The sequence below is a fragment of the Phocoena sinus genome, chromosome 1, assembly GCF_008692025.1.
Source record: "Phocoena sinus isolate mPhoSin1 chromosome 1, mPhoSin1.pri, whole genome shotgun sequence".
NCBI lineage: Eukaryota > Metazoa > Chordata > Mammalia > Artiodactyla > Phocoenidae > Phocoena > Phocoena sinus.
The window spans coordinates 29,208,278-29,232,295 of record NC_045763.1 but is presented as its reverse complement, the minus strand read 5'-3'; the positions used below and the strand labels follow the sequence as shown (position 1 = coordinate 29,232,295).

The 24,018-nt window shown below is 56.1% G+C and overlaps 1 protein-coding gene across 8 annotated transcripts; it reads right to left on the bottom strand.

The window, feature by feature from the left end:
• Positions 1-269: 269 nt before the first annotated feature.
• MAP7D1 (MAP7 domain containing 1) lies at positions 270-22,432 on the bottom strand. 8 transcript variants are annotated; one of them, XM_032651851.1, is made up of 18 exons: positions 22,066-22,424; positions 9,208-9,558; positions 8,958-9,026; positions 8,200-8,363; positions 7,457-7,571; positions 5,880-5,990; positions 4,593-4,715; positions 4,342-4,496; positions 4,105-4,247; positions 3,020-3,345; positions 2,553-2,730; positions 2,328-2,466; positions 2,116-2,220; positions 1,747-1,836; positions 1,542-1,584; positions 1,360-1,456; positions 1,049-1,242; positions 270-862 (listed from the first exon to the last, which is right to left on the bottom strand). In XM_032651851.1, exons 1-18 carry the CDS (start codon positions 22,109-22,111, stop codon positions 852-854), a joined length of 2,460 nt encoding a protein of 819 aa, XP_032507742.1. In that variant the 5' UTR covers positions 22,112-22,424; the 3' UTR covers positions 270-851. The 8 variants fall into 8 exon arrangements, with proteins under 8 accessions (XP_032507742.1, XP_032507751.1, XP_032507731.1 ...); XM_032651860.1 differs by having other exon boundaries at positions 1,783-1,836; positions 22,066-22,419; XM_032651840.1 differs by having other exon boundaries at positions 1,783-1,836; positions 4,342-4,715; positions 22,066-22,432.
• Positions 22,433-24,018: the final 1,586 nt, after the last annotated feature.

The following is a 24,018-nucleotide window of genomic DNA, read 5'->3' as shown; positions in this document are numbered from 1 at the left end:
ACCTGCTAGACTGTCAACTCCATGAGAGCAGAGGCCAAGTCTTTTCCTGCTACTGCATCCCTGGCACAGAGGCCCACTGCCTGGTACAGGGTAGATGTAACCATTTTTGTTAAATGAATAAATGACAAAGGAAGGCCGCAGGCAGGATGTCTAGGACTGATACCCGGTAGGGATGGGTATCTGCAGGCCCCTGGCTCCTCAAGTTCTTCTTAGAACTCAGGAGACCACATGCTCCCAGCCCCACTGCCAGCCCCAAGAAGAGACAGCACTGGCAGAATGATTCTCATTTTATTTCTGGAGAAGTTTGATCAGATGCAATAACACTGATTCCAGGCGAGGGCAGGGGGCATGGGTACTCCTAAAGCAACCGGTATCCTGTGGCCCAAGGTGCCCCCCATCCCCAGACCTGGGTTCCCCCTCAGTCACAGTTAAATAGAGGGAGGAAGATCTCCCCAGAGAGTCTTGGGAGGGTCTGCCTCTTGCACCCACCCCTCCACGCAGAGGAGTCTGAGCACAAGCTATTTACAGTATTCACATCCACTGTACCCCACCAAACCAAGGCAAATACTACAGGTAGCGCTTCCCCATGGGAGGAGGCCAGAGAGGCTGTGAGTGTATGTGTGTGTGTGTGTGGGGGGGGGGGTGTCCGCGCATGTGAGCACACGAATGCACTGAGGGGCTCCAGCCAAAGAGACATCAGTCTATAAGGTGCAGGTTAAAAATAACAGAGAGGACCCAACCCTCAGGGGCCCAGGCCACTTCCAGCTTTGTTCTGTCTCTTTCTCTTGCAGACATCCTGGTAGATGATGCAAAGGAGCCCTCATAGTTGTGCCTGGATCCAAGGCAACCCCTTAAAGGACTTCTGGGAAAAAAGCAGGAAGGGAAACAGTCAGGGGAAACCAGGCTCCAAGCTCAGATGGCTGGGGGTCTTCAGGGTAGAGCTTGAGAGGGCCTCTGGCAGAGCTAGGAGAAGAGAGGGCACGGCTGAGGAGGCCAGGGAAGGCTGCTGGGAGGTATAGATATAGGTCCGGGAGACAGGGAAACCTACCTGTGACCTGCGGGGCCTGCACCACAGCTTTCTTGAGGAAGGCTTCTGCCTCTGCGAAGGGCAGGAGTGCCTCTGGAGTTCGTCCCAGACTCTTGTCCCCAGAGGGTCCCTTAGGGGAGAAGCCATTCTCCTGGTGCGCTGGGAGAGGCTGCAGGCCATTCACCAGGGACCCTGGCGACTCCTTGTTTGGCAGGCTGTGGATGCAGAGGCCAACGCTTAGGCACCTCCCATTGTAGGACAGCCCAGGTACCCCACAGCGCCAGCTTGACCTTGCCTCCCTGCTCACGGCCCCTGGGGTTGGGAGCTGATACCTCCACTGAGGCTCCTGGGGGGCCAGCTCCTCTTTCTGCACAGCCTCCTTCTGCAGCCCGGAAGACCGAGCCTCCATGGCTTTCACAGGGTCTATCCCTGGGAAGGAATGGCCACCAGTTAGGGGCTGGTGAAGGGATGAGGTCTGAGGATCGGGATGGAAACGAGGGGAACAGGCCTTTACCTGGGCTGGAATTGTTGGCCTTTGCCTCCTTTCTGTCCTGCTTCTGCTTTGAAGAGGAAGAGCAGTCAGGCTCAACGGGATATCTGGCCCCATCCCACTGAGCTGCTGAATTCTTCTCTCCCCAGTCCAGACCCTGAGCAGCCTCCCAGATGGCCTCCCTCCTCCACCCTGGATGCCTTTCCCCAACCTCCCTTCCTCACCGGACCTCCACTCCCAGCACCGCTCTTGGGGGCATCCTGACCTTGGTTTCAGCAGCTTCTGACTTCCGAGTCCTCTTCATGATTTCCTCCAGGCGCTGTTGGGAAGCCCCACACCAGTTAGGCCCAAGACCCGGCCTTACCCTCAACCTCCCACCAGCTAGTCCTGGTCCTGGAGTTTCAAGGCCCTTCCTTCCAGGCCAGGAAGCCGACCTCACCCCAACTCCTTCTTGTCCTACCCTCTACAAGTCCAAGGCAGGGCCCACTTCCCAGCCCCACCAGCCCCTCCAACGGACTGGGGACTGAGCCCAGGAGCTGACCCCGCCCACTAGGACCAAACCCCGCCCACAGAACTCCCGGCCCGCCGCTCTGCACACCTTTTTGCGCTCCTGCCGCTCCTGCTCCTCGCGCTGGAAGTGCTTTTCCCGCTCCAGACGCTGCCGCTCCGCTTCTTCTCGGGATCGAGCTTCGGCCTCCTCTTTCTGCCAGAGAACCCCGTGAGCTTTAGGCAGCCGGCCTCCAGCTGTCCCTCCCGGTCGGTCCCAGACCCGCCACGAGGAGGCGCCCGCGCCCCGCCCCGCGGGGACACCTGCTTCTGCAGCCGCTCCAGCTCCTCCTGCTCCGCCTGAGCCTTCTCCCGGGCCTCCTGCTCCTCCCGCCTCCTGGCCTCCGCCTCCCGCTCTGCCCGAGTCTCGAACTCCCGAGCCAGCTGCTCCTCTCGCATTCGCCTGGGGGACAGAGGAGACGCAGGCTTATCCCCAGCTTCTTCCCCAGCCCCTGTAAAGGCCTCCTCAGTCCCCGAGGGCGTGCTCACTTGTCCCTTTCTGCCTGCAGCCTCCGCTCCTGTTCCTCGCGCTCCCGCTGCTCCCGGGCCTGGCGCCGCTTCTCAGCCAGGAGCCTAGTGGCCTCTTCTCGGTCCGTCGTGCCAGCCATCGGTTTGCTAGGGGTCACCAGGGGAGCAGGGGCTGGGGGTGAGGTCAAGACTGGTGTATCTGGAGCGGGATCCAGGACCAGGAATCAGCACACACCAGCACAGGCACCTCCATCACCCCTGCATGCCCCTGTGCCTCCTGGACCTCAGGGCGATCCAGGCGGCCCACCCGCCCAACTCCTGCCACCAACTCAGAACAGTGAGGTCCTCCTCTCTGGCAGGAGCCTCCTTTCGCCAATACCCAGTCCCCAGGCATCCCTGGCAGCCCACACCTCTGACCGCCTGCCCCTCACAGGCAAAGCTGGCTTCTCTGCCCTTCCCACCTTTTGGCCTCTTCTCTCCTTGCCCACCTGCAGGGATCTCTGTGGGCTGCTCCTCCTGGGGCTGGGCTGGGGTGGGTGAGGGCACAGGCGAGGGTGCGGGTGAGGCTGGGGCTGCAGGCTCCTTCTCGTCAAGGGCCTTGCCCTTGCTCTGGTTCTTGTCCTCAGGCCCCGCCACACTGAGGGTCTCCTTTGCTTCATCCTTCCTCCGAACCCGCCCCTTGGGTGATGCAGTGGTACCTCGGGGGGACGGTGGTTTTGGGGGCAGAGCATGACCTGGCCCTGGGCTGAGGCAGGGAGAGGCAGGCCTGTGCCAGGATGTGGAGGGAGAGGATGGCCGGGCCTTGGATTTGGGACTGGGAGAAAAAAAGAAAAGTTAGACCTTGAGAGCACAGAGTGTCCACACACACATGTACACACTTTCAGCATGTCACTTCCTCAGGGAAGTGTCCGCCCCAGGCTTGGGTCAGCACCCCACCTTATGTGCTCTCACAGAAACATGAAATTTCCTTTTAAAGCATACATCCCAGTTTGTAATTACATATTCATTTGTGATTCTTTGATTATTGTCTGTTTCCCCAATAGCCAGTAAGGCTAATAAGAGCAAGAACTAGGCCTAGGGACTTCCCTCGTGGCACAGTGGTTAAGACTCTGCGCTCCCAATGCAGGGGGCCTGGGTTCAATCCCTGATCAGGGAACTAAGTCCCACATGCATGCCGCAACTAAGAGTCCACCTTTCACAACTAAGGAGCCTGCCCGCTGCAACTAAGAAGCCCACGTGCTGCAACTAAGACCCAGGGCAACCATATAAATAAACATTAAAAAAAAAAGAACTAGGTCTGGTTTGGGTCACGGAAATGCCCTCAGCACCCAGAACAGTACCTGGCAAGGACCATTCATGCATCCAGCAGGTATTTGTTGAGTGCTTACCAGACACCAGGCACTGTTCTAGGTGCTAGGGTACTTCGGTGATCAAAACACTCCCCCCACCCCCCAAAAAAATCCTCCCTCAAGGAGCTTTCCTTCCAGAGGTGGGTGCCTAACACATATTTACGAACGAATGGCTGCCTGGCTGGCTGGCATAGGCAGGCGGTGCGCCCCACTGCCCAGCCCACCTGAACTCCGTGTTGACAGTGGAGAGGCGCGCGCGCGGAGAGGCCGGCAGCGACTGTCGCTTCTTGAGGCTGCGCTCCCGGGCCAGGGCACTCTTCTCCTTCTCGTTTTCCCGCTCCTTGTCCTTCTTCTCCTTTTTCTGCACCTGGGGAGGAGGGTTAAGGAGAGCGTAGAGAGGGGGAGCAGAGGTCAGAGGCGCCCGCGCTGCCCTGGATGGGATCCCTGTCCCCGCCACTCACCAGCGAAGCCTCGGGCCGGAGACGTGCCGGGGCAGGGCTGCCCCCGGCGCTGGCCTTGCGGCGCTCCCCGGCGGGGGCGCAGCGGTGCCCGCTTCGGGGGATGCTGCACGGCGTCAGGGGGCTGGCGGAGGCCGAGCGAGGGCACACGGGCACGGCTGCGGAGGGATGAGTGCGGTCGGGGCGTGGCCTACTCACGAGGCTGGCCCCTGTCCCGCCTCTCGAGGGGGCTCTCCCAGGACCGTGGCCCCTACCCTGGTCCCGGCCGTTTCGGGGCAGGGTGACTGCACTGCGACTCCGTGCCAGGAAGGAGAGGGTGGGCGTCATCAGACGGTCCACAATGCTGCTCTCCCATGGGCTCAGCTGCAGGCTGCGATCTAGGGGGAGATGCCAGGAGAAGCGGGTTACCGCAGGGCCAGAGCAGGCAGAGGCATCCGGAGACCGCCAGGTACCACCCCCATGCCGAGTTCAAGGAGTCTCCTCCCCCAGGAGGCCTCTCCCCCCAGTCACGGGGGGTTACACAGGTCCGTCCTGGGGTCTGACCTCCACTGCAGACCCAAGCAACAAGACACTTCCCATGGCAATGTCCTGCAGGGCTAGAGGGTCCCCTCCTACCGCTCTCCCCAGGTGAAAGGGTTCTGCACTGTGAGTATAGAGAGGAACCACCCAAGGTTGGTGGCAGACCCAGCTGCCCGCTTCCATGTCCCACTTCCTGCTCTCAGAGGGCTGGCCTGGGGAGGCATGCCCCCATGGATCTGGGACAGTGGGGTTCCTTGTGCTCCTCTGACTGAGGAGAGGCCCAGCTTTTGTGCACCCCATGCCAGGGAGAGGCTGCTAAGGGGGCCTGGCTGCCCTGGGCCACCCTGCCCTGTCCCCTCAGCTGCTGGGTTATTTTTAAGCTTCAGTCAGGTGGGGTTGGTAACGGCAGCTGATTTGGTTGCTAGGCAACAGAGCAACCAAATAAAAGCTGGAGAAACTTATAAATAACTCCTACCACGGCCCCTTCACATGTGAGCACCAGGGCATGGTGGGAACACAGGGGCTGTGCTACCCTCCTTGGCCAAGGCTCTGGAGCCAGCCAAGGCCACAGCTGGGGCTCTGAAAGCAGAGAAGGCAAGGTTGCATGGGCCCTCCAGGGTGGAGTCAGGATAAGAGGGCTCCTCCACACACGGCACCCAGGCTCGTCGGGTACTCGGGGGCAGCTGGCTGTGGTTAGAGACGAGGCTGCCTGCCCATTCCCACCCTCCACCGCCGGTCCCACCCCCAACCCACCTGCTCTTGAGGCCCCAGCCAGGCTCTCTGCCTGCTGGGTCACTGCCCTTTGTCTGTTCTCCGCCCCTGTGGGGCACACCTCTGTTCTCAGGGCCCAGACCCAAATGCCGGCTCCCCCAAGGGGTGCAGAGCCCCGAGTGGGGTCGAGCGGGGATGGAGACCTGGGGTATGTGAGGGCTCCTGGGACCTGGGGTTCTTGCTGAGCTCTGGAGGAGGCTCGGTGGGGACTACAGGAGCTCTGGAGGGAGGAGGGCTGGGCCTTCTCTTACTTCTACTGGGGGAGTTCCAGAGCGTGGCAGAGGACTTTGAGAGCCGCTTGTTGATTATAGAGTCCACGTGTTTGGGCAGGTTTACTGCCGACACGGAGCACCTGCTCCCACCTGGAGGGGAAAACACACGGCATTAGGGCCGGGCCGGACGGGAGCCAGGGGGGGCACTGAGGCCTTCCATGCAGGATGCTCCGCGGGCAGGAGGGGACAGGGAGGAGTGGGCAGGCTAGGAAGGGGAGGAGGAGGCAGACTTGGCTCTGAGAGGACGGGGCGGGGGTGGGAGTGGGGGCGAGGGGGTGGTTAGGTGACCAGAGACAACCTGGATTGGGGGAGCCGACGGAAAAGGAACAGAGGAAGGAGATGGAGTAAAACTAGAGAAACTACAGCCTTCCTGGCCAGGAAGTCACTCCCTACGGCTGGGTGCTGCAACCCCTCCCCCATAACCACCCAGCGTCGGCACTTGCTGGCACTGCCCAGCCAAGGCTCTATGGCTACAACACCCACGGTACTGGGACAAATGCAGAGACGTTCCTAAACAGAAGAACCCATGGTCAAAGTCACTCACACAAATCCACATATTCATAGGGACACACAAAGACAAAGATGTGCAGGCCCGGGCATATAGAGTGATAGGTACTTCCACATGCATGCGTGTGTGCAGACATGCAGATACAGAAACAAAAACACCAACGGAAAGAGGATCAGACCCAGATGCACACAGGCACAAATACATCGAAGCAACTTAATCATATTTGTAACAGCTAGCATTTGTCGGATGCTTACCGTGTACCAGGCACTGTGCTGGGCACCACACACATGTTACCACACTTGATCCTCCCCAACATCTACCTACAACCTCGGAGGCAAGTAGTACTGTTATCCCCATTTTACAGATGAAGAAAGTGAGACAGCAAGAAGTCAGAGGTCACACCACACGTGCCAGAGCTGGGATCCTGACCCGATTCCATCTGACTTGGGAACCCACACTGAGGTACACAAGGCCACAAACACACCGAGGCAAACACATCTTAAGACACACAACGCACAGATCCATGAGCACATACACCAAAAGATGCACAATGAGAAATACTGAGTCTTGCCGTTACATAAAGACATCCAAACACAGCGGTACATACATGCCAGCAAAAAGACCAAAACCCGCGATGGCCCTACGTGAAGAAAACTCAGAGACAAAAATCTACCTTGCAAGACAGATACATAAGGGGGTGACGGTTTTCTTTAAACGACCAGTGTCTGCAGGGTATTAAAGTGCTCTTCTATGTATCAGCAACTAATAGCAATTGACAGGAGCAAAGAAGGCTAATCTAAAATGACAGAGGTTTGAGGAGCGAACCGAATGAAGAGACTCGACCTCTGACTTGCTAGTGGAAGTCCTTGTAAAGGACTTGGGTTTACAGACTTGGGTTTACAGATCATTCCAGAAGGCACAAGTCACACGAAACAAGGCATACCTGCTGCAGGGAGCTGCCAGCTCCTTGCACTGAAGCTGCTCCCTTCCCCCACCTCTCAGGCCCCAACCTCCCCCGCCCACCCTGCGGCCCCTCCTGCGCACTCACTGGGCTTCCGTCCTGGGGAGCTGTGGTGCAGGGCCCCTGCCCAGGACCAGCGCTGCTGCCGGATTTCGGCCCACGTCTTCTTCACTGACCGCTGGATGGCTGCTTCATATCGCTCCTGGTGAGGAGGGGGCAGAGGGGAAGGGTCTTGGCTCAGAATCATTCCTCCTACCTGGGAGAAAGGCCCTCTCTCTCCTGGGACAATGCCTCCCCCTATGATTGAAGACAGTTTGCAACAGATCCCTTTCAACGTGTTCTTGGGGAGCTTTTCACTGTTCTTGACTCATTATCTGAGTGTATGAGCTGTTTCTCTGAGGATGGAGCAGGACTCTCCATGCCTGGGACTCCCAGGTGGGCCACTGGCACGAGGGTCCTGACCCTGGAGCTGTGTTTGCTTTTAGCCTGAGGACCCGGGGCAGGGCCAGGCTGCCTTTTCCTTCATATCTTCATGGTGCTCAAGCCAGGGTTCTCCTAACTAGGAGCTCACTCAGCGCACTCAGACAGACACATCTCTGCACACCTATACACACACACATACGTGTACTGATAGCACAGGGTTACAAGTGCTCACCCTGGCGTGTACAGAACCAAACACATTTGCACAGATGCCCAGATGTAGTACCCATGGCACACAACTGCAGACACATGAACACAGATGTGCATACACACTAAGCCAGTGTGCAGATATGTGCACACACATGCACACAGATCCACGTGCACCCGGTCAGAATTCAGCATAAACGCACCTTGTTTTTCTCCAGTTTCTGCCGCTGCCGCTCCTCCAGGGCTGCTCGGCGTTGCTCGGCTTTGAGCCGCTGCTCCTCCAGCCGCCGCCGGCGCTCCTGGAGCTGCTTCTCCCGCAGCACCTTGGCCTTCTCCTCCTTCTCCAGCCACACCGCCTTCTTGGCCGCTGTGGAGAAAGGAGCCCCAGGGGGCGTGAGCAGTCCTGCAGCGCCCGGGCCCCGCAAGTGTCTCCTGCAAGTGGCCTTGCCTGTTCCTCCGACCCTGGGTGGGTCTTCCCCCTGCCTGCTTGGTGGGGAGGTGCCTCTGCTCTCAGACTCCCCCCTCAAACTGAAGGGCATCCTGAAGATGGGTTGAGACCTCAGAATGAGGGCTTCCCCAACGGGAGGCCTGTTTTTCCCCCATTGGCCTCATGGTCTCTGGGCACCGAGGGAGAAACAAGCTCTTTAGTGCCAGATCCCTGTCTGACTTTGGGGTCTGCTGTATCGATACTCACACATTGTGATTAGGAGCATGAGATTTGGGGTGAGATGAGGCTTCTGGGTCTGAATCTCAGCTACGCCACTAGCTGTGTGGCTCAGGCAAAGGATTTCATCTTTCTGAGCCTCTGTTTCCCCATCCTCAGAATGGGTAGAGGGTTAAGTGGGATAAGCGTACCGCTCTTAGCACAGTGCACATGATAAATGCTCCGGAAGTGTTAGTGTTACCAATAGGACGTCGATGGTGGTGACAATGAAGATGCCACTGCTTCCCACACACTCACCCAGGTACTTGGCCCGCTCTTCCCGCCGCTCCTTCGCCAGCTTGTGTCTCTCTCCTGCCTTCTTTGCATCTTAATAGAGGGAACAAGAAGAGGCTTAGGTCAAGAGCCTCCCCCAAGAGGGGAGTCAGCCTCAGGGCCCTCCCCGAAGGCCTCATCCCATGCCTTTTCTTATCTCCTCCAGGTAGAGACTCCCCTGGATGGCATCATCCAGGGCTGGGACTGGGCCCAGGACTAGGGACATCACACATACCTTGCTTCGTGGGAGGGCTGTCGGCAGCTGACCCTGCTGTTGGGGATGGCTGGCTGCTTCTTCGAGGAGGCCTGGCATCCCGTGGGCCTGTGGCTGGTGGGGTGGGTCCCCTGATCTTCACTTCTGAGAAAGGGGACTCTTCCTGCTTCGGGGCTGGCCTAGGCCCTACCAGCTCTGGGGGGCTTTCTGGTTCCAGTGGGAGCTGCTTAGGGCCAGTGGTGTTCTTCATGGCGGGAGGGGTGTCTGGGGGAGTGTCGGGCACCAGGGCTGACATCGGTGGTGGTGGTGGTGGCGGGGAGGGGTCACCTTCTGGAGAAGGTCTTGGCTCTGGAGGGGTCCTGGCTGCCACATCTGGAAGAACAACACAAGAGGAGAGAAAGTCAGATAGAACATCTGTGCCATCAGTTCAACATGTAGCTCTCTCCCTTGTCCAGCTGATATTCATTCATTCATACATGTTTATCGAGTTCCTTCCATGTGCCAGGCCCTCTTCCAGATACTAATGATATAACGGTGAGAAAATGGCCACAGTCCCTGCCTCTGTGGAGCCCACACTCTAGCAGGGCAGACAGATAGATAGCTAGGCGGTTACAGTATAGAATAAGTGCTATGTCTGGGGTAGCAAAGCAGAGATGGTTGTTAACCTATATTGGAGGGGCTTCCTGCAGAAATTATAGCCAAGCTGAGGTCCAGGATGAGCTGGAGTTGGCAAACCAAGGAAGAGAGGGTTCTGGCTAAGAGAAGAGCATTTGCAAAGGGGCAGAAGGGAGCAGGGTGTATCGGAAAAGCTGAGACGTTTGTAGTAGTTATTAGTGCACCAAATGGTAATGACTGGCTTCCATGTCTGCCTCCCTCGCCTTTCTGCTTTACCTTGGGGTCACAGTGCCCATCCCAAGGCCTGGTGCTCAGGGGCTGCCAGTGCTGGGCACAGTGGGATGCCCGTGTGGAATCCCCAAAAGGGAGGGTAGGCAACCAGCGACATCCCCTTTGTCATCTTTCTTTCTTTCCCAACCACCCTCAGATTTCTTCTTTTAAGACACTGATATTTCAGGGTCCCTGTAAAAGACACCAAAGTGCCAAGGAAGGAATACACATGATTTGGTGTATACGTGTTCATGCACACATGTGAGCACAAGTACACTGTAGCACAACAGAAAGACTGGCTTGGGAGTCAGCCTGATGAGGGCCTGATTCCGACTTCACCACCCCAAGACAGGAAGAGAGGGCCTGATAACCTTGGGGAAGCCACTCAACTGCTCTAAGCCTCAGTTTTCATATCTGTAAAATGGGGACTATAAGCCCAAGCTGATAGGCATGTCAGTGAAGTGCCTGGAACAATTCATGTGCCAGCAAACGATACTTCCCTCTCTTTTCCTGTGGGTCTTATGAAGCTGCCAAAGGAAGCCTCTGCATGTTGAGCCCTGGTACCACCTACTGCTGCCCTCTGGGCACTGAGGGGATTGGTGGGGACACAGCCACTGCCTGGGCGTAGGGATCAGGGCCAGGGTCCATGGAAAGGTCAATCTAAGGAAGCATTTTCCGCTCTCGCCAGGTGCCTCCACCATGCAGGGTCCTCTGCTCTAGGAATGGTGGCCCTCTCAGGAGGTGACAAACTCCCCACCCCTGTGGGTGACAGTGTGTATGCAGGGAGAGGACACTCCCAAGGAGTCAGCTTTGGAACTCTGGGGACCCTTTTCAGGGAGACGGGTGTCCAGTGGGCTCTGAGGAAGACACGCTATTTGAATATGTGGCCTCCCCGCTAACTGTGTGACCTTGGGCTAGTTACAGGCCCTCTCTGTGCCATAGCTCCTCCTCTGTAAAATGCAGACAGTAGGACTGTGATGAGTGTTAGTGACAACAATAACCACTAACATGTGTATATTTCTCGAGAGCTTCCTATGTTGAGAGCATTTTACACATATTAGTTTTTTTTTTTTTCTTTTTGTGGTATGCGGGCCTCTCACTGCCGCGGCCCCTCCCGTCGCGGAGCACAGGTTCCGGACGCGCAGGCTCAGCGGCCATGGCTCACGGGCCCAGCCACTCCGCGGCATGTGGGATCTTCCCGGATCGGGGCACGAACCCGTGTCCCCTGCATCGGCAGGCGGACTCCCAACCACTGCACCACCAGGGAAGCCCCACATATTAGTTTTAATCCTCATGACGATACTTCTGAGGAAGGCACTATAAAGATCTCTTTCACACAGAGGAGGAAAGTAAAGCAAAAAGAGGTTAAGTAAAGTAGTTTGAGGTCACTCAGCTGGGAAGTGAAGGAGCCTGGACTTGAACCCAGTGTTTGTCACCACAGCCCACGCTCTTAGCCCCACACCCTCCTGCCTGTGTCAGGCAGTGTGGGGTAACATATGTTACACAATGAAATTATCTGAGGCTCACACTATTTGCCCCTCATTCCTTCCCTTCCAGCTTCCTGGTCTCCAGGCAACAGCCCCAGCTAAGGCCCTTTTCCCCCAACGGTCCCTCCAACTCTGCCAGCCCCTAGGCTCATGACAGCTCGCACCAGACCAGCTCCAAAAGGCTGCCTGGTCACTGCTAGTCGACTTCCCAGCCACCCGCAAACTCCTTTCCAATTCCAGTGGGCAAAAAAACTAGTGGCAACCATTTAGTGAGTGCTTACTACATACCGAGAGCTGAGCTGGGCCCTTTGTATCCCCATCCTGCATCTTCACATGAGCTCTGAGAATCTTATCCCCATTTGACAGATGAGACTATCAAAACTTACCCCACTAAGTGATTTGTCCAGGGTCATAGAACTAGTATATGGCAGAGGCATGATTGAACCCAGGACTGTCTGGGGCCAGATGGCCTAGGTATGTAAGTATCAATACAAAGCTGGAAGGCTGAGGTTGAGGCCTGCTTATTGCCATCCTCCTAGCACCTGTGCCTGCTACATGTGTTGCAATGAAAACTGGTAGGCGGCTGTTTGTCTACACCTAGGCAAATCACACCCACCAAGCAAGACAGTGAATTTCCAACTAGCTTCTGACTAGCCCTGTGAAGGGAGTCTCGGAAGAAGTAGAGGGATGAGGCCTGGAAGGGCCTGCACCTGGGCATCAGATGCAGCGAGGTGGAAAGGTCTTAGGCTTCAGGGTCAGACAGGCCTGAGTAGGGAATTCCAGCTCTGCTGTGGGACCTTGGACAGGCCCTGAACCTGTCTGAGCCCGTTTCCTCAGGCTGGGGCCTGTGGTGTTGGGACCTGTGGTGAGTAGGTACACCACCTCTGGCACCTGACAGGGGCTCAGGAAGCAGCCTTGCTGGAAGAATTGGTCCGCTTCCTCCCATCGCTGCCACAAGCGCCCACGTGGGTCAGGCCTTCACGCCCACTTCTCCATGACACTGCTCTTCTCAAGGTCACCAGTGACCTCCGCGTCGCTAAGTCGGCAGCCACTTCCTGGCCCTCGTCCTGCTGACCTATCTACCGCATTTGACGTGGTTGATCCCTTGGTGCTTTTTGAACACCTTCTTCAGTTGGCTCTGAAGACGACAAGCTCTCCCGATTTCCTTCAACGTGCTGGCTGTGACTTCTCAGGCTTCTTTGCTGGTCCCTCCTTAACTTCCTAACCTCTTAGTACCGGAGTGCCCCAGGGCTCCGGTGAAGACCTCATCCCTTTTTGGTCTACACGTACTCTCTTGGTGATCTCATCCAGACTCACGGCTTTAAATACCATTGCTCTGCTAATGACAACCAAGTTTTTACCTCCAGCCCAGACGTCTCCCTTGAGTGCCAGTTTAGCTCACGCAACTCCCTACTTGGCACCCCTGGATGTCTTACCGATGCCCCCAATTTTTTTTTTTAACATCTTTATTGGAGTGTAATCGCTTTACAATGGTGTGTTAGTTTCTGCTGTATAACAAAGTAAATCAGCTATACATATACATATATCCCCATGTCTCCTCCCTCTTGCATCTCCCTCCCACCCTCCCTATCCCACCCCTCTAGGTGGTCACAAAGCACCGAGCTGATCTCCCTGTGCTATGTGGCTGCATCCCACTAGCTATCTGTTTTACATTTGGTAGCGTATATATGTCCATGCCACTCTCTCACTTCATCCCAGCTTACCCTTCCCCCTCCCCGTGTCCTCAAGTCCATTCTCTGTGTCTGTGATGCCCCAAATTTAACATCCAAAACTGAGCTCCCAATCTTTCTCCCCCAAACCCTGCTCCTCCTCCAGTTTTCCCCATCTCGGTCAATGGCAACCCAGTCCTTCCAGTTTCTCAGGCCAAAAATCTTGGAGTCATTTTAGAATCTTTTCTTGTCTCACAAATCACATCTAATGTCTCAGTAAATCCTTTTGGCTCCACATGCCAAGTATACTCTGAATCCAGTCACTTCTATCTCCACTTCTATCATCGCGGTCCAGCCACTGTCATCTCTCATAAAAGCCTCCCTGCTGCCATTCTTTGTTCCCCTTTGGCCTTCTCTCACCACAGCAGCAGAATGATTCTTTTCAAGAATAAGTCAGAAAAAAAAAAAAAAAAAGAATAAGTCAGATCAGGAGTTCCCTGGTGGCCTAGTGGTTAGGACTGCGGGCTTTCACTACCGAGGCCCACGTTCAATCCCTGCTTGGGGAACTGACAAAATCCTCCAAAGACGCCCCACCTCCAGGGAGGAAAAAAACAAAGGCATCACGATGGCCTCCAAGGCCCTTGGGGATCCTCACTCTCCAGCCCATTACCTCTTGGCCTCCTCTCCTCCTCCCCTTCTCCCCCTGCTCCCTCTCTTCTGGCCACTGTTCCTTATTTGTGACAGGCATGCTTCTGCCTCGGGGCTTTGCCCTCGCTGTTCCCTCTACCACAATTCTCTGCCCCCAGATCCTGCATGTCTCACTCCCTCACCTCCTTCAGATCTTTACCCGTATGCGACTTCTCATTCGAGCCTTCCCTGATCCCCTCCTTAAAACTACAAACTGTAGTTGAAGTCTCCCTCCCCTTTCCAACTGTATTCTTTTTCCTTCCGACTCTATTTTTCCCAGTAAGCATCAGTAGCATTTTAACACTGGCTCCCACCCCCAGAAGGTAATCTCCACGAGGGCACACATTTTTGTCTACTTTGTTTAGCTCTTCTATTTCTAAGGCCAACAGAGCCTGGCACACAGGTGCTCCACAGCTATTTGTTGAATGGATGTATCAATGAACTCCACCCTGGCAGATACCATCAGCACCTCTCTTCCCTGGATGACTGCAAACTCCCCCCACTGTCCTACACGCACCCTTTCCCACTCTGCTCTTCACTGAGCAGCCAAAGTAATTGTTTCCAAATGCAAATCTGGCCATGGTACTCTTCCCCACTGGAAGCTTCACAGTGACTTCTCCTTGTTCTGAAGAGAAAGACAAAATTCTTGAACCCAGGCTGCAAGTCTGGCAGTCTGAAGCCCCTGTCTCCCTCCCTACACCTCTTGAGTCCCCACCTCTGCTCCCCTGCTCCCCACTTGCTCTCTACACTCCAGCCACACTGACCTTTTAATTCTGATAGCCTTGCACACTCCCTCTGCCACGGGGCCTTTGCACATGCTCTTTTCCCTCCGTCTTTTCTTATTTAACTCCCATTCACCCTTCAGATCTTCGGTTAGGCATCATTTCCTCAGGGAAGCCTCCCCTGGCCTCTCCGAACAGCGTAAATTCCTTCATTATATATAGTCATGGCTTCATGTGCCTCTCGTTTGGAGCACTGTGACTGTTATGGTTTTATACTTCCTTGTTTGGTTCTTTTGTGATTGTCAGCCTCCCCCTAAGGGCTGGGCCGCATCTACTCTGCTCGCCACTGCTTCAACAGCAGCTACCGTGGTGCCCAGTATGTGGAGACCGTCACGAAATGCTGCCGAATGAGAATAAAGCACTGTACCAGGAAGCCACCCTTGCCTAAAGCAGGTGCACAGAGAAGGAGATTTTTACTCTAATAATGAGGAAACCCATATTGCAATTTCTTGCAAAGGGATAAGCACTTGAAGGGAAGCAAAACAACTCCCCCTCAATTGAGTTTGGGCAGCTTGGACTAAGGTAGTCAGAGACAAGTTAATAAAAGTAATAATGAGTGTTGACTCCAGCAGTTCAACAGGAAAAACTTCCCAAGAGGCACATAGCACGCTTGGAATTCTTCTTCTGACCTGGAGGACTATTGACCCCGAATCCAAATATTTTCCTCAGAATTATGCCAACCCTGATGAAATATCACTGGGACAGTGTTATTCGGAACAAATTATGTTAAGCCAAATTAATTCCTTGGTTAATTATCTATATGGTGTGGTGTGGTTAAACCAATATCTGATTATTTCCATTTTCAATCATCAAATGTGATCCTTCAGCCACGTCATTTTATTGTATTTTTATGTGTGTCAAATTGTGAGGTTTTATTTTGCTGTGCTGATATCTACCAGAAGTATTTGTTAAGAACTGGATAAGTGACAGATAGTTTGTATTCATTTCTTGGCACAAAGAGCATTAGCAGGGCAAAGGTGCAGGAGCTGGTTGCAGGGTCAGTAAGTCTAGTCTTCTCAGAAAACCCAAGAAGGACTGCAGAAAGATCAGGGCCGAGTCTCTCGGAGGGCCTGTCACATGTCTCAGGGTGCTTACTCCCCATCTCCACCCTCTGGGCGCTGGCAGGCCTTTCCTCTCATCCCTCCCCAACAACTGCTCCTGGGCCAAAACTCCTCTCACAATACCGATAACTCAGTCTGCCCCTTTTGTCTGCCTGCTGCCCCTGCGAGAGTTGGTGGCGAGAATCCTTTTTGCAGCCCAGAGCTTTATACAGGACCTACCCAGCACAGAGTAGGAATTCAGTGTCTGTTTAATGAACGGATGGATGGATGGATACACTGTGGATAACATAGTAAAACCCCAAGCTGCTCCAAAGTCTAGCCTCTCTAACCCTAAATGTCTTTACTGTATCAGAGCCTTGTATGTGCCCTGCCAGCTCCTCAGCCCAGGAAGGGAAACACAGCTGAAGCCCTGCAGTACACCAGGCACCTTCCCTTATCTCATCTAGTTCTTATTACAGCCCCAAAGGGAAAGCGCTATAGGGGCCCCCGTTCCCCAGGTGCGAACACTTAGACAGGTTAAGTGAACTGCTCACGTCAGTGTCGGAGGTAGGACAGGGCCCAAGGCTGTCTGATGACAAAACCCTTATGTCACACTGTTCCTGGTGGGTGTCACATCACCCCTCCCTAAGGCTCCTGCCTGTTCCCTGAAGAAGGAAGTGATTCAGTGGTTCCCCTGGGGAGGTTTCCCCCATGAAGATGAAGGGTGCAGGTGGGGCAGGCAGGCACTGAGCTCAGAGGGCAGGAATGCAGGGAAGGCAGGCTCCTGCCCAGGCTGGCCACCAGGAGCCAAGAAGTGGGGCACCTGAGCAGGTGTGAGGGCGAGTGGCCCTCCTCCAGGAGGCTGAGCAAGGGAGTGCCCAGGGGAGGGGCTGCACAAAGAGCAGAGGTCAGCATCTAGCTGACCCCTACCCAGAGCCTTCCTGGCTCTCATAGCAGCTCCTTAGGTGGCAGCATCGGACCAGACAAACGAAGACAGGGAGGCTGACAGAGGGGCAAAGACACACACGCAGACAGAGGGTACACACCGCAAAGAGAGAGACCCAGACAACGTGGACAGAGTCTGCATAATGGCGAGAGACAAGACGTGTTTCTTTTCTCTCTCCTGTTACATACAGAAAACAGACCTACTGGGATTCAGAAATCTGCACGCACACACACACACACATGCACGCACACACACACACACACACGCAGTCAGGCACCCCCTCCGAGGCACAGACAGAAACCTCAGAGATTCATACAGCACTCGGGGACGTGATGTCCCAGTATATTTACACAGCCTCATCCAGGTCACTTCAGCCCTGCCCCTCTGGGCACTCCTTTACCTGGGCCCAGAGAAAGTCCAGGTAACTGCAGCAACAGCTAACGCTGTGTCAGGCACAGCTAAACACCTTAAAGCTTCAGTCCTTTTCATCTTCACCACAATCCTATGAGGTCGACATTATTACCCCATTTGACAAATGAAATAGATTCAGAGAGATTAAGAGACTTGCTGGTGAGTAGCAAAGCTGGGTTTGGGTCCCAAATCAGGGTGACTGTCTGTACCTTCACTCTGCTGCCCAAAGGGGGCAGCCTCCTGGGTTTCCTCTCCTGGAGAGATCTGGGCTAGGAGGATGGGGTGGGCAGGAAGGACAAACCCTGGGAGATGCCTGATCATGGGGCTGGGACAGAGAGGAGCCTTAGGGGGCAGCATTACTCCCAGCCGGGACAGAGCTGAGCCAGCTCTGAAACGGAGTGAACTAGGAGAGGGACAGCCTGCTCCGGTGGTCCTCCGAACCTGGGCCACAGGCCCTTCGCAGCAGGGCACTGGGGCCAGGCCGTGGGCCTCTGTGGGTGATAAAGCCGGGATCCCACCTGAGACTGCAGATCTGAAGAGCTCTCTGGCCGGGTCGGCGGCCATTGTTCCCAGCCTCCAATCAGGAGCACCCACTTCCTGTTATTTTAGGCGGCAGGAAATGACCCCATCCCACAGCTTGGGCCCTCCCTCAGCCCCAGCAGGGCTGCCCACGCTGGGGCCTAGAAGCTGAGGACAGAAGCCCAGACTCAGGCCAAGGCCTGAGGATGGCCTACTGGCTGAACTGTCACCACTGCCTGAGTCCAGGGCCTCCTTCTGGTCCCACTTGCTCAGATTCCAACCCAGCAGGAGGCACAGAGGACCCAGGGCTCTGCTGATTCTACCTCTGCCTGCCAGAGAAAAGCTCACAGGGTCCCTAAAACCAAGATGCCCATAGAAGACCAGTCATGCAAGGACAGCGGGCCAGACTCTATCACCAGCTGGCTTGGCCATGCCAATTCAGCATAGAGGTTTGGTGCACAGGCTTTAGAGTCGGATGGACCTGGGTTCAAACCTTGCTTCTGCCTGTACCTAGCCGTGTGACTTTAAGCAAATTACTTCCCTCTCTGAGCCTCATCTATAAAATGAGGATATGGGACTTCCCTGGTGGTCCAGTGGGTAAGAATCCGTGCTTCCGCTACAGGGGGTGCGGGTTCGATTCCCGGTCAGGGAACTAAGATCCCACATGCTGCGCGGCACAGCCAAAAACGAAAAAGAAAATTTGAATAAATAAATAAATAAATAAATAATAAAATGAGGCTAATACTAGTCCCTACCAGGATAGTTCTGAGAATCAAATGAGACAATGCACGGGACGTACTAAGTGCTATGTGTGGCACAGAGAAGGTCCTTAATAAAGACCTGTGGGAGATAAGTAGGATCACCAGGAGGGTCTATTCTTGGCCCATATCTCCTCGTATAACTGGGGAGGAGCACTAGATACCAGGTTGTCTACCCCCTACCATGCTCTCTGCTCCCCTCGGGGCAGAGCTGCAGCTGAGAGGTGATGATGGAGATGCTGAAGGCTGTGCCCTGGGGTGCCAGGCAGAGCTGCCACCTCCAACAAAGCTGCATTATCTGGGCTGGCTCGTTGGCTGCCTTACCGGCCCCAAGGCCCAGTGGGGACCCAAGGACATGGTCCCCAGCTGCTTGAGGCCAAAATCCCAACATTGATCAGACCTGAGACCTGCCCTGACCACCCTCAAGTGCCACCACCCCAGCCTGGGCCCTGCTTTCAGCTCCTTCCCTGCTCCCTCAGCCCTTCCCCACCACCAGCTGATGCCCATCCCTGAGGAGGAGGAGCTGGGGGAGTGAACTGGCCTGGTGCCCCTTCCTCCTTATTTGCATATGCATGACTGCACATTAGGGGCTCATTAGAGGCCTCATTATTGGGCCCACCAACCCAGGGAGGGACAGAAACTGTCAGTGGGAGCTGCCAGCCAGGCTGGCTGCTGTATGTAGAGAGGCAGTCCATCTTCTCATCCATTCAGGTCCACCTCAAATGCCTCCTCTGTGAAGTCTTCCACAAACAGATTCCACCAACCACTGTATCACTGTTATACCTGGACTTCCCAGCAGTGAACACATCGGTTTCCCCCACTGGGCCAGGAACTCCCTGAGGGTAGTGACTCTGATTCACTTCTCTGCCATCTGTACAGCCAGCACCAAGCTGGCACATGGCGGGCAACAGTATGGCTGCGCTGGATGGCTGCACCCATCCCCTGGGTCTCTCTCCTACTCCCAACTGCCCCACTTCAAGTACGGGGCCCTCTGTTCCCCAGATACAGCCTGGCTCATGTCTGTCTAGAACGCACCTCCCCCTTGCTCTCTGGCCTACATTTACCTCCTGAAGTTCTAATTAATGACACCTCCACCTCGGGCCTCTGAAGGAATTAAAAATAATAACAACAAAAATAAATAGCGTTTATTCAGCATTGACTACGTATCAGGGCCTCTCCTAAGTGTTTTATGTGTTTCTCTAATTTAATGATCCCAATGTCTCTATGAGATAATGTCCAGCATTATTGTCATTTTATCAATGGGAAAGTTTAAGACTTAAGCAAATTACCTAAGGTCACACAGTAGTAAGTTATGAAGGGGAGACTTAAACTGTTTGATTCCAGAGTCTACACTCTTAAGCAAACTGACTCCCAATTCCTGCCCTCACTTCCTCCATATTTGTACCTCCCTGCTGGCACCAGTTCCGATAAGCATTCACGACAGTAATGGCAATAACACTGTGTTGCAGGTGTCTGTGTGCCAGGTTCCTTTAGGTACATCACTTCTGACCCTCACATTAACCCCACAAGGTTGATAATACTACCTCCATTTTCCAGGGGCATAAACTGGCCAGAGGAGGTTAAGTCACTTGCTCCAGTCCAAACTTGACCCCTGCTGCATGCTGCCTCCTGTTAATGCTCAGTGTGCAAAGGGAACTCAAAGAGGGTAGGAATCACATCATACGCACTCGGTGTCTCAGACCCATGCCTCAAACTCTCAAAAGGGCACGTGTAGTGGACAATTCCTTTACTCCCTGGAAGCTCTTGACTCACAAGGGCCCTTGTCACCTTCAGCTTCTCTGTGTAGGGACCAGCCACCATCCTGACCCAGGTTCTCATGTAACTCCATCTAGGTCCCTATGTGTAGAAGTCTTCCCAATCCAGGACCCTGTATGCAGGACCCATTCAGGCGCCCCCCAATACAGCCAAGCATCCCGCCCATGCCCTCACGTTCAGTCCAGACATCCCACTCCAGTGCCCTGCTTATAAACCAGCTACTCATTCCAGCCCTCATCTCTGGCCTAGTAATCACCGCCATTCAGGCCCCGATGTACACACCAGTGCCAGAGACCCTCAGCTGCAGAGGACCAGTAAGCAGATGGAACTGACCCAGCCTAGGCCTCCCTGGGTCCCCTCTCAAGCTCAGCAGAGCCAAGACGGACCGAAGTGCCATTGTTCCAGCACAGCCTACAAACCTCCCGAACCACACCAGTCTGACAGCCTCCCCTTTGCGTCCTCCAGCTCCCACACCCACAGGATCCCCTCCAAGCACCCATACTGGCATGGGGAGCATCCCACCCACAGCCAAGCGGCTCCACCTTGTCCTGCGCTCTCCGCACCCACAGACACTGTTTCATCCTGGGCCCATGCCCCAGGGGGCAGGGAGGTGACAGGGATTAGGTTCTAGGACTCTATGGAGGTGTGGGGTTGGGGCCACCTCCCCCCTGAGTCAGTGGGAACAGGACTTAGGTCCTCAGAAATCAAGCTCTTCCCTCCCTTTCCAGGAAGAAAGAGAAGGAGAAATCCCTCCCTCCAACCCCAGTCCCAACCAGAAACCTGTCCCCACCCCCTCATCAGCTGCTCCCAGATCCGAAAGGGATTTGCAGAAGTCTTGGGCACTGGTGGTTGGTGGGGTGAGGGGAGGGGAGGGTTGATGGTCTGGGGCCTGGAGAGAAAGAGAAAGAGAAAGAGGGAGGGAGAGAGAGAGAGAGAGAGAAAGAGAGAGAGGGAGGGAGGGAGGGAGGGAGGGAGGGGGAGAGAGAGAGAGAGAGAGAGTGTGTGTGTGTGTGTGTGTGTGTAAGGGGGTAGGTATCAGAAGCCTCGGCCTGAGGAATGATGTGGCAGGTCCCTGGAGTGCCGGCCTCAAGCCTTCACCTCATTCTCCAGGGAAAGACTCAGGACCGGAGAGGCTGGGAAGGAGGGCACCAGGGTAGACAGATTTACTTCTATCCCTTTTCTCCCCAGATCGGCCTGGGTGGGCTCCAGAGTAGGCCAGGCTGCAGGGGAATCGGCCCACTCCCCAGCTCCCGCCCTCGCCCCAAACAATGCCGCCTCCCCCTCCCCCTCGCCTTTATCCGGCGGGTTACTTGGCAGCCGCCGCTAGAGACCTCCCCTCCCCTCTACTCCCCTCCCGGCCAGCCCGCAGCAGCAACAGGCCCTTTGCGCGGCAGCTGGAGCGATGGGGTGGGGGCGAGGTCTGGGCCAGGGCTTGGGAGTGGGGGGGGGGCGCCAGGGCCTAGGCTTCGGTATGCAAGGCTTCAGGCCTGAGAATGTGGACCCCCCGACACACACGTTCAGGCTGGGGTCACACGTGCCCACCGGAGATGGGGAGGGACAGACGCCCCAGCTCAGGAGAAGAGGATCTTCAGGGCCTGGGGTGGATCGGGAAGAAGGGTAAGGGCAGGGAAGCCGAGGTGGCACTGGGCTGGGGCGGAAGGGTCACCAACAACTCCACATTGGGTTCCTCGCGGATCCTGGCGCCCAGGACGTCCCAGCGCCCGGGATGGGGGAGGGGGCAGCTGTCAGAAGATGCGTCGGTGGCCCAGAGCCGCCGACGCCGCTGCAACCTTTATTTTTGAACTTCCAAGTGGTCAGAGGGCTCGGCAGGAGAGCGGTCCCCGCCGACCGGGCCGGCCTCATCCTCGGCCTGTCCGAGGCCCCACGATCCCCCTCTCTCATCTCGCCTCTGGCATACCTGGGGCTGCGCCGGCACCGGGCTCCGAACGTGAGCCGCTCTCCATGGCTGCGGCGTCACTGGGGAGTCTTCGGGATTTCAGCAGCGGCGACGGCGGCGGCGGCCAGCGGCCAGGATAGGGGTCCCGCGGTGCATCACGCCCGGCCCGGCCCGGCGGGCAACGATTCGAAGGGCGGGGGGGAGCTCCGGGGTAGGTCGAGGCTGGCTCGGCTGGTGGCCTGCGGGTTCGGAGTCGCCGGCCGCCCAGTGTCTGTCGGCTCCGGCCGCGATCCTGCTCCTCGCCCAGCGCCGGCCCAGTCCCCGCCGCGACCCAACCCTATTGTACCGCCCGGGCTGGGCCTGGCCTCGCCGCTGGCGCGTACCAAGTTGGACGCAGGGAGGGCCACCCCCGCAGTGCCCGGGACCTAGCGGCCGCAAGCCCGTCCCACCCGCCCCGCCCCCGCCCTGGGGGCGCGGGGCCTCGAGCCTGGGGACGCGGCCGCCGCGGAGAGGACGCCACGGCTCCCGGAGGACGCCCGTCGAGCTGTCTCCCCCTGCAGCGGCGCGTTGGTACGCGCCGCTGCGCGAGGCGACTATGTAGGGAGCGCTCTGGTGACTCACCCGCCGCTAGGACTGGGGGGAGCAGGGGGGAGCCGGGATGGAAGCCCCCAATCCCACCCTGGAGCCTGGAAGCTCCGGCTCTGGGGCCTTGGCGGCAGCTTCAACTCCTCATTCTCTCCCAAACCCACCTCAAACAAAATCCTCCCGGGGGACGTCGGGAGACCTGAAGGAGGGTCGCAAGGAGACCCCTAAAAGGGCTATACTTTCTCTCCCGTGGTGATGGCTGGGGTGGCGAGAGGCCCGGCCCGGGAGCCTTGCTGCCATGCTGCCACCCTTCCTCCATCATCCTACGGTTGGTGTCTTCCCTGCTCCTCTGGGGTAATTACAGGCCTGCACCACAGCTTTACCCAAGTCTCTAGTCTGGTGGGTCTCTCCCGGCTCCAAACTGGGTGGTCTTGACCCTGAACCTTCCCCAGCCCCTTCAGACGACCCCTTCCAGCTCCCCGGAAGGATTTTCTCCCCTGTGTCCTGTCAAAAGAGTGAGTGAGTCCCTTCTGATTCCCCTTCCCCAAGAAGTCCTGCTTCCCAGCACGGGGGAGTGGATCCCCGAATCCCCTTTTTAGTGCCAGCTGAGGTGGGGCCTCATGCCAAGTCGGGCCCAGCCTGGGCAGAGAGGCGGGAGCTTGATGGGAAGGTGGATCGATGATGGTGCTTGCTGCAGGGACTGACTGAGGGGTGGAAGGAGCAGATGCAGCTGGGCCCTGCGCACCCAATCCCTGCCCTTTGTCCTGACCTCCAGAAGGTCAGTTGTCTAGTTCTCCATTGCCCAGAGATTAGGCCCAGCGATATGTTGTCCTCCTGCCCCCCTTTCCTGCCAGTGCCTCCTTCCTTTGAGCAGCTCCAGAGAGCAGTCATTTCAAGGGGGAGGGTTGGGAACAAAAGGTTCTGGATCTCAGGCAACCTGGGAGCAGACTGTCCTGGGAGGAGTGAGTAGATGGGGGACTGAACTCTCTTCGAGGGCCAGGGAGGGAATACTACCTTGCCCAGTCCAAAAACATTAGAAAAGGATGATGCTAGAAGGTCTGCAACTGGAGCTGGTAACCTTAAGCTACTGTCTTAACTTTTCTGAAACCCAGTTAGCTCACCTATAAAATCAGGAAAATAATAATACCATGAGGTATCATGGGGTCGCTGTAAAGGTTAAATAAGGCAACACAGATGAAGTGCGTAGCACAGAGCCTGGCATATAGGAAGTGCTTAACAAATATGATGGGCATTCAAAAGTAAACGCAGGGGCTTCCCTGGTGGCGCAGTGGTTGAGAGTCTGCCTGCTAATGCAGGGGACATGGGTTCGAGCCCTGGTCTGGGAGGATACCACATGCCGCGGAGCAACTAGGCCCGTGAGCCACAACT

Coding starts and splice junctions, on each gene's coding strand:
- MAP7D1 (XM_032651830.1), bottom strand. CDS start 22,111: ATGGAGAGCGGCTCACGTTCGGAGCCCGGTGCCGGCGCAGCCCCAG. Junction 5,991..7,456: donor CTCCCCAGGACGGAAGCCCA/GTGAGTGCGCAG, acceptor TTTCCCCTCCAG/GTGGGAGCAGGTGCTCCGTG. Junction 1,837..2,115: donor AGCGGCAGGAGCGCAAAAAG/GTGTGCAGAGCG, acceptor GCTTCCCAACAG/CGCCTGGAGGAAATCATGAA.